Source organism: Rhincodon typus, chromosome 6, assembly GCF_021869965.1.
Source record: "Rhincodon typus isolate 14 chromosome 6, sRhiTyp1.1, whole genome shotgun sequence".
Taxonomy (NCBI): Eukaryota; Metazoa; Chordata; class Chondrichthyes; order Orectolobiformes; family Rhincodontidae; genus Rhincodon; species Rhincodon typus.
The window spans coordinates 49,226,294-49,236,538 of NC_063337.1; the positions used below are offsets into that span (position 1 = coordinate 49,226,294).

General features: G+C 42.1%; 1 protein-coding gene across 1 annotated transcript in view; it reads right to left on the reverse strand.

Annotated features, from left to right (window-relative positions):
• LOC109935235 (interleukin-18 receptor accessory protein-like) overlaps positions 1-10,245 on the reverse strand; it is a 67,940-nt gene that overhangs the window by 35,379 nt on the left and 22,316 nt on the right. Inside the window, 2 exon segments of the mRNA XM_048597953.1 lie at positions 6,938-7,064; positions 9,597-9,665. Coding sequence (XP_048453910.1) covers positions 6,938-7,064; positions 9,597-9,665 — 196 coding nt within the window.

Below are 10,245 nucleotides of genomic sequence, written 5' to 3' on the forward strand. Positions count from 1 at the left end.
ATCTGATTTCTGTCCCATTTTACCACTTGCCATTCACAAAACAAATCAACATAACCCATTGTGTAAACCCCACAGCCCTCATACTTCTCCAAATCACCACCCAACCCATCTACTTCATGTCTGCAGCAGCCTATCTTTCCCACCCAGCCCCTGGCATAAGGTGACCATGCTTGATGTATTCATTCACTCCCTATCACCCCTTTGAAACTAGCATGCTCCTGACCATTGATGACAACCCTGCATTATCTTCTTCCCTGTCATGCCTTACTTTTTTCCCCATCCTTGCAAATCCTGCTGCCCCCTTCATAACAGTTCTGTGCCCTTACCCAACATGTCCAGCCCGCAATCCCAAAGACAAACCTGCCGAGGCCTAGTCCCACCGAATGCCTTTTAGTGTGCTGAACTGTTACTGGAGGCTCCCCTTGATTTAATGTGTAGGAACCTCTGACTAATTGGAGATTCCTGTGGATTTCAGTAGAGATGACTCTCCTAGGGCTTTGAGAGATGGCTGCTTGTTTGCTGCCCATGCAATGTGTTTGTCAAGTAAGCTGCTGGCAAATGGTGTAGGTGTGAAACTGACATAGCCCACAGCAAGATATGCCCCCTCTAGACTGAGGACTGCTTAGCAGCAAGGCAAGTGCCTGTTCTTGTGCCTGCACTAATTGGCATAATCAGTAAAGGCAGGGTGTGAACTTGCAGGTGGGTGCTAAGTGAGCGTGCACTAAGCACCAAGTGAGCATCCCTGAGACACAGCCTCGTCTGTGAGCTGGGAGCCTATGTTTGATGCAAAGTGTCCCTACTGCAGCTTTTCAGTGCTGCGGCACTCCTCAATACAAATCTGTGTTTCCAGAACACACTGCCAATGCATCAGAGAAGTACCAGGCTGGTCATGATTGGTTGCCGATTGGCAGATGCTAATGTCCAATGGAGGTGAGGTGCATGACCCTGATGCCCAGTGATCATACCCTGAGCTATGGTCTGGTCAAGGACATCATGGAGGTCATTTGGGGCAAGCAGTGAATTCAATGGGTACACACTTTGTTTCATTTGTCAAGTTTCCTGGATGTCAAGCTGATTTAGCGAGTTTATTAAGATGGCTGGTTGAATTTCAATGAAACAAGTAATGCTGTTAATAAGCATTAATCCACTACTGTTGGCATCTCACCAGGTTGCTTGTGAAAAGCATAAAAGATGGAGTGAGATGGTCGTGATTTCAAGTTGGACCTCATTGCAAATGTCGCCCAGTTCTGCCACACATTGTGCCATAGCCCATACAATTCAGATGCCTGTATGGTTCAACCCATAAAATTTAAAATCACATAAGCATTTTCATCCAAAAATCTATAAAGTTAGGAACAGACAGATTGTTAAAAAAAATTCAACATTTGAGTTTCTGATGCAACACAATTTGTACCTAAAATGCAAAATTGTGAAAATAACCATAACTAACTAACCCAATTTTAACCTTGATCAAGTGAATCAATTTGACTGTGTTAAAACCTCCAACAAAAAGAAAGTTTTTGATCACAATCTCCCTGTCATCATCAGAAACTGACTATGTACTCAGAACAGATGTTAGTCTTTTGTTATGGAGAAATGCAATCATCATTTTATTTTTATGTATTTTAAAAAGAATTGATATAGTTTTTCAATGAAAAGCACGGAATTTCAGAAGGTCAATTTGCATGTGAGAATGTATCCATTGTAAACAACTCAAAAATGAGGGCAACAAAATCTGATTAGTTAATGCACACAATGCTTTCAATGCAGTGCTGTTTGGTTCCAAAATGGCTTTCATGCCTCACATGCTTAATTGCAATGCAGCCCCTGCAGGACAGTATTATTGCTCAGTCACTAGCAAGCATTCACTGGAAGTTTGCAGATTAGGCAGCTCTGCATGTAGTGCTGCTTTGATGTTGTGACTGCCATTTCCAACCTCGATTATGTTGTGAGTGCCGTTTCTTAAATATACACAGCTGAGCATGTATTCAACAACAGGAAGTGCCTCTCCCCTGACCCCAAAAGCAATAGTTTGAAGTATCATTGATTGCTCTTGGGTTAACTTCTGTTAGATTAGAAGTGCTTTGTGGTTTGCAGATTTTCAAGCTTTTCCAGCTCCTGAGCTCTCACCACCTACCTGGTGACAAGGCCTGTACTCTCAGAGAGCTCAGGTTGAGCAGGACACAGCAGATCGTAATGAATTGCAGCATCCATTCCGATGAGTATCGCAAAACTCTTTCAAAACAGCTCACATTTATTACCCAAAGATCAGTTGAGACTTAACCATATTTATGTGGGTCTGGAGTCACATGTAGGCCAGACCAGATATGGACAGCAGTTTCCTTCTCTAAAGGATATTAGTGGTAGTTTTTTTTTCTGTTGCTGACAGAAATGGTTTAATGGTCATATTAGACTCTTAATTTCAGATTTTTATTGACTTCAAATTCCACCATCTGCCACAGTGGGATTCAAACTCCACCCCAAAAACATTACCTGGAGCTCTGGATTATTAGTCTAGTAATAATATCACTAGGTTGTCACCTTCCGTCATATAGACAGGATTATTCGTATTCCTAGTGAAATGTTTTCTCTCCATGCTCTTTTCATAATAAACGTTATATAGCGTATTATCATTTTGGGAATTTTAACATAGAGATAACATAGATGTGTGGTTTTCTAAGATGGAGGGGCAGAGGTCGTCCATTGAGTCTGCTCTGTCATTCAATTGAGATAATGGTTGACCTGATAATCCTCAACTCCACTTTCCTGCCTTATCCCTATAACCCGTCATTTCTTTTCTGCTTAAAAATTTGTCTCTCAGCCTTGAATATACTTAATGACCAGCCTCAACAACTCTCTGTGATAAAGTAGTCCACTGATTCACCACTGTGTGAAAAAGAAAATATTTCTCTTCACCCCTATCTTAAAGGGGTGACCCTTAACTCTGAGATTATGCTTTCTGGTCATAGACTCTTTAACCAGGTGAAATAGCCTCTCCCTGTCTATAATAAATAAAGCAAAGAACTAGAGAGGCTATTTTACCTGGTTAAAGAGTCTATGACCAGAAAGCATAATCTCAGAATTAAATCGGATTCAAAAACAGAAATTGCTGGGGAAACTCAGCAGGTCTGGTAGCATCTGTGGAGAGAAAACAGAGTTTATGTTTTGGGTGCAGTGACCCATCTTTAGACCTCTCCCTGTCTAACCTGTCACACCCCCTAAGGATCTTATATGCTCCAATAAGGTCGTTTCTCATTCTTCTAAACTCCAATAAGTACAGCCCTAACCAACTCGGCCTATTGTTATAAGGCAATCCCTCCATGCCTGAAAGCAACCTATTAAACTTCCTTTCGACTAACTACTTCAGTTCCTATGTCTTGTGGACTTATGGTCTTAACATTTCAGGGCACACTCCATGGTCAGTGACTACGCGCACAGCCCCAGTCATAATATTCTGTATCTGACACGACCAGTCTCACTGCATCATCATCATCTCTAAACCACTTGCCATATGGTTTTGCTGCAATACGGCTGGTAGCTCATTTTGCACAGCGAGACAGGCACCCGCTGAGCCAGGGTGCATCTTAGGATTGCTCACTGACTCTCTTGGCCCTCACTCACTTTGTGCCTACTTCAATATTCGCAGCAGCCCTGCCTTACCTTGCCTTGTGGCCTTTGCAATTAGTCAGAGCTTAAAGATCACTGTACTTCTGTCTTTCCATGCAGCTTAGCACAAACACAAAACCAGGCAGCTTCTCCTGTTTGTCAGCAGTGATCAGTCAAGGCAGTGGATAATTTGCAGTACAGCACTGTGCCAAGTCAATCTCACACCTACAGCATCTGCCAGCAGCCCTTGCAGCAAACACACTGCATGTGCTTCAAGTAAATGACCATGTCTCACGGTCAAGATGGGGGTCTTCTACATTTTTTTCCTGATGCAGTAAGTGAAGGACGTCAGCTGATCTCAGTCTAGGAGCTTGCATGTGTTCACTGATGGCTTGGGGTGGACACAGTCAGGGTGTCCACAACACTCTGAGGAGTGGGCCATGGTAAGTCCTGCAGGTCACTTCAGGTAATGCGTGGTTCATAAGTCAGTTAGAGAGCTGCACAGTGATCAGTCTGGGGATTGGTCATTCTCTAGCTGCTCCTCCAACTAAGTCGGTCAGGGGGATAGTCCATGGTCAGTCCTGACGGGGTGATAAGCGGCTCAATGAAAAGTCAAGATGGGATATCAGGAGATAGTGCTGTCTTCGGGAAGTTAGGGAACTCACTGCTGGGGATTGGAGGCAGCATGCTGGGATGCAGAGGGGCGAAGAATGTTGATGGAGGAAATTCAAAATATAAGGATAGGGAGATGATACTGCATTGTGGGATGTGATTTACTACAGGATGGGGATTATCAGTGGTCATTACTAGCATGGCTTCAACCATGTGCTGCACAATTGTTGGCATGACAACACTGTGGGGCCAGGGCTTTCTATTCATGAGGGCTCCTGATATAATTCCAGGTGGTGAGTGGGAGAATGTGGAGGATCAGCACTGATGGGCTCTCTAGGAGCGGCACATGGGGGCTTGGGGGTGAACAGGGCCTTAATTAACCAAGCTGAACCTGAGGATTTTGCCAAGTGTGACCTGCATTGCATTCCATATTTGATTGACTTGAGAATGTGCACAGCAAATGGAAAATGGTGATGACCACACCCAGAGTGGGTGGTGTCAGTGTTTGTTGCTGTCTTAGCATAACGACTGTGAATAATGGGAGATCCTTCAGTGAATGTTTTCACAGAGCAGGTGAAGTCATCTGTATCAAGAGAATGCATGTGAAATGCATGCAAGATACACAGTGTAAATGCTGGTCACCAGCAATCTTGACTTGTTATTAGTCATCGCAGATTCAAAGTGGGTCATCTCTGAAAAACAGAAGTAACCACAGGCAACCACAAGTGGCACTTAAAGGCCACAGAGATACTGCAATATCTCATAGGGTTACAGAACTGATTCCCTTTTCACTTTGAATAGTAAACATTCTCCAACATACCCGTATAGGCAATGATGCCTTCTTTGGGTGATGTGAGACTCGGATAAGGTCTTAGTACTCATGCAGCATTTGCAATCTCCTACAGTCTCTTTGTGACATGACTGGTGATGCATTCATTGGAATAACGTCCTATGTCAAAGTTCCAGTAGAAGTATTCTTTGGCCTTCCTTGTCAGATTGTTCCATGTCCCACTGGATAGAGGAATAGCTAACTGTCTTTTGTGAATGATGTGAATGCTGACTGCTCATGCTGACCAACAGCCTGCTCTGTTTCTTAAGATCCTCCCAGACTCATTGTAAGTGTGACTGATGGACCCAGCAAAGCAGGAATTATGGTCATTGTTGCTGTGGTACAACAAAGATGCATAGAAACAGGGCAGGAACAGCAAGCCCAGGACCAGCAACAACCTCCAGCAGATGCTGAAAAGCCGGCAACTGAAGGTCCCCTCAGAATGTGGAGGAGGTACGGGAGGATCAGAGTCTATTGTCCTTGATGCCATTTTCTCAGGAGGAGCATGGCACACTGGCAAAAACTGCTGACATTCCAGGACACGCTTACAGAACTAATGCCAGCTGCTGGAATGGGAGCTACAACAGGAAGGAGTGGGTAGCCACCCTATGTTGGTGGCCATCATGGCGACAGCCGCACTATATTTTATGCAACTAGTTCCTGTGGTGGAACTTTCAATCCTCAACACAAAAATGCACTAAGGCTGTCAATGATGCAGTTTGTGCCGGAACACACCGCTTCATCTCATTTCCCAGTGACCAAATCAGCACTGCAGCCCGGGCAGCAAGAATCAGCAACATATCTGGCTTCCTCAGATGCAGGGTATGATATTTTGTACGCACATGATGAGACCTATTTCATAACGCAGCTGAGTTCATTCACAGAAGAGAATTCGTTCCACTAATGTACAAGTCATTTCTGGTCATTTGTACCCAATCTGGGACAGGCACCCCAGAATCTACCAGGATGCATATTGTTGAGAATTCTCAGGTTCCTGCAGCATGTCCAGGGCTGGATTCCCTACAAGGATGGTTACTGAGAGAACAAGGGCTACCCGCTGTAACCAAGGCTAATGATTCCATAATACAACCCCTTGACTGAGTGAATGGAGATACAATACAGCCCATTATTCACCCAGGGCCACCATGAAGCAGACTGTGGGCCTGCTGAATATGAGGTTCCAATGCTTGGATAGGTCCGCACTCCAGACAGACTGTGCCACATACTTTTGGCATGCTGTGTTATGCACAGCTGGAACAGGCAAAAATGAAAATGTGATGGAGTCCAAATATTTGGATGAGCAGGAGCAATCTTCCAAAAGGAAAATGACAATATTGAGCAGAAAGTACATTACCTCCTGCTTGACAAAGCACAGCAGTATCAGGGCAGTTACAAGCCAAACAGGGCTTAATTGGTTCCAGTGGATTGAGAGCTGGGTGCAGTGATCATTTATTGACTGTAAATTTGTTGGTGCTTGAAAGGAAAACTGTCTGTTTCTGTTTCAAGAGACAAGTGCAGCTTCAGTGTGTTTCGTTCTGTTCACCTTTGCTGTTGCTGAACTTAATGCTTTGAAAGTTTTCCCAAATTTGATGATCCCACATTAAAGAACAATAACATGCTGGTCTCCCCAGGGAAAAGTTATCCATGATTGTCAATATAAGAAGCAGACAGTATAACGTTTAATTGCATCATGATTAACCGGCATAAATTAACAGCACATTGAAATGCCCTAACACTAGACACAATTTTATTGAATTTTTCTTCTGAATCTCTGGCCTTATGAGCTAAATCCAGGTGGAGGGAGTTAAGAATAATTGATTGGAGTTTTAGTCCAGAGTCATGATACATATAATTGAAACAAACAACTTTGTCTCAGAAGCTAGTACTTACTGAACTTCACCCTGCTGGAGTCTCATATTTTCTGTCACATCTTTGCCATTTATTAGCCATTTGATCATGGGATAAAATTTTCTTTCGAAACCAAAATAAACTTTGCACATTAACTGTACAGATTGTCCTAAAATTAAACACATAAATTGTTAGAAATAGTGTATTTGGTGAAAAGTATTCAATTAATTCCTGTCACCTTGTATGAGTCTGATTTTTCTCAATAATAATGGGTGAACTGGTTCATTGAATGGGCTGGTCTGTACATGTGATGCAGCACACTAGACTGCCTTCATTTCTCAATGGGAAATCTTTAATTTAATTTAAATAGATTATACACACTGGGAAACCAAGTTAATTTGGCTTACGTCAAACTTGATTACGCAAAGAAAAATTTGGAAAGACGGTAGCTCCAGCCACAAAAAGGGAAGTTATGATGACGACACATCAGTATTCCCTTTGATTCTTAATAATTAAAGATCCTGTTGCAGTAAAGGAGGTAGCTCCCAACTCAAGGCTCTGCATTAGTTTCTTTTAAAAACACAGGCACAGACTGCATTGAGCATTGAACTTTTCAAGTCATCTCTTGTATCTGGTTGCAAGTGAGAAAGATGTGAACTGACACTTGGAGGGAAGATCATTGCATTGCTCACTGTTGCACACATTTCTTGCAAGATCCATCAAGGATGTCAAAATGTCTATTGTGAAATAACACATCTAGTATCTTACTTTTTCAAGCATTCTTTGTTCTCTTCAAAGCTCTACAGTCTGCCTCTCTGGTTTTATTGCAAGGATGATGGAGCCCAAAAATAGGAAAGGTTTGCTAATACTTTACAGGGCACTAGTGACTTTGCAGCTACAGAACTATGTGCTGTTGGTCTCCTTATTTAAAAAAGGATATATTTGCATTAGAAACAGTTCAGAGAAGTATCACTAGACTGATTCCATAGACGAAGGGGTTGCCTTCTGAAGAAAGAGTGAGGCGATTGAGTCTACTTATCGGAGTTTAGAAGAATGAAAGGTGATCTTTTTGAAAGATATAACATTCTGAGGGGCTTAACAGGGTAGATCTAGAACTAGAGTTACAATTTTTAAAATAAGAGATTTCACATTTAAGACATGAGATGAGAAAGAGTTTCTTCTCTCAGAGGGTTGTTAATTCTCTCCATAAGGGAGCAGTGGAGGTTGGTCATTGAATATATTTAAGGCTACGTGTACAAATTTTTTGCCAATGCAGGAGCCAGGGTAATGGAGGCAGGGAGAAAAGAGGAGTTAAGACTGCAGTCAGATCAGCCACGATCTTATTGTATGATAACGCAGTCTCATGGAGCTGAATAGAATCTATCTCTTATGATCTCATGATCTCTCAGATCCAGATGTTGAACATGGGACAGCAAGTAGAAGTTGAGGTTTTCAGGCTGAGGCATTTCTAGGAAATTAGAAGCATACTCAGTGCAATAAAGAAACAATGGATGCAAAGGATGGCTCTGTTCTCTTATTGGTCTCTTATTCTCTTATCTCTAACCCTTCCAGAATTTCATATCCTTTAAACATCACAACAAAGACGTAATGTTTGATTCTTGGATAGCAGTCAATGATGTGTGTTATGACGTGATTGTAACACAAACCTACCATTCATTTAGTACAAGTGTGGCATTTGTTAGTTCTTCCAAAACTCTTCCTTATTTCAGTACTCAGCATTTTCAGAATCTATTTAGGAATGCTAACGCTTAGTACCTTTTCAACGTATTTTAAATACTTGCAACAACTGAAGATCTTTTAATGGAAAACATAAGTTAAAAAAAACTAATGTATTGGGCAAAGTATCACAATACAGTTTAGCTAAAACCAGCTTTTTGATGGCTATAACATGCATTCAGCATTAAGAAGCTAATTTCAGCAGTTAAGGTGTCAAGATCCTTGTAGAACCCATGTGAAATGGCTGAGAAATATACAGTGGAAAGTCACTCAGCTACAGAGGATTTCTAGAGATGAGCCACATTTACATAAATCATTCTCTTAGTTGAAGCTTGCAAGTATCAATGATAAAATCTCAATCTCTATTTGCCTCAAAACTGCTCATTTGAAAAGAGAGAAATAGGTGGAGCCATGGATCAAGGTCTGATCACTGACCCATATTTATCAGATTCTCCATCACTTGCACAGCTACGGAAACTTGGGACAACATGTTCAGCAACCAATCAGTTCATTCAATTTCTGACACTCAGGCTGATAACATATAGGTGAGGTCGGTGGATATCTGTGATCTGGCACTCCTAATGGGGAGCAGTAAAGCCACCATAATCTTACCAGACCATAGGGCTATGCTCTCATAGAGAGAAACTGCTGGTGGCGGTTTAACCTGAGGGTCACCATGCCTCAGGCAAATGGAGATATTCAGAAGGAAGGACCTCAGCTGGTACAAGAATTGAACTCACACTGTTGGTGTCACCCTGCATCCGCAAACCAGACATTCGGCCAAGTTAATTCAGGAAATATGTGCATTCACTTGTCACCCCACCCAACCAACAACCCCGCCCCCCACCCCCCCAACCCCAATGTGCTCATTACAGATTGCACTCCCCACTGGCCATGTCAAACTGCAGAATCTAAAACATTGTGTACATTTATTTCCATAGAGATGCAAATGTTTCTGACTTACCAAGCTCAACCTCAATTGTTTTTACTTGATGAGGATCAATAACAGTTGGAGCTCTCCTTGTGTCATCAGCTGAAATAAATAATCACATTGTATTTGTTAAAATTGTCACACCCAGAGTGCTGCAATGTCATGGTCCAGCAGTTTTGTGTTTCTTTGTTTCAGATTGTTACAATAGAAGGTGTCTCATCTTATTCCACCAGCACAATATCAATAATGTACCAACTACCAGAAACCACAGCCTCTCCACAGCCAAAATGTACACTTCAGTTTAGCCTTGCTAAGTTGCAACATTCAGTCCTGATTTTCTAAGCTTTACTTTCCATTCTTCTCACCAACATAAACCAAGTCAAAGGGAACTCTCTAGACTCCACACCATATTTTTAGCTGAGGCAGAAACTACTACAGGCAAATATTCAAACTTCTCACAGTAAATTAACATAAGTTAAAGATACCTGTACCAGTTATAAAGTTCAGCACATGCACTGCAAAGTCACATTTATGTGAAGTATATGTTACTTTTACAGGTAGGTAATCTGTTTAATAAGGATTTAAATTGCACAGACAGGCAAGTGGACACTGAGAGTAACAAGAGACAACAAGGTGCAGGGCTGGATGAACACAGCAGGCCAAGCAGCATCATAGGAGCAGA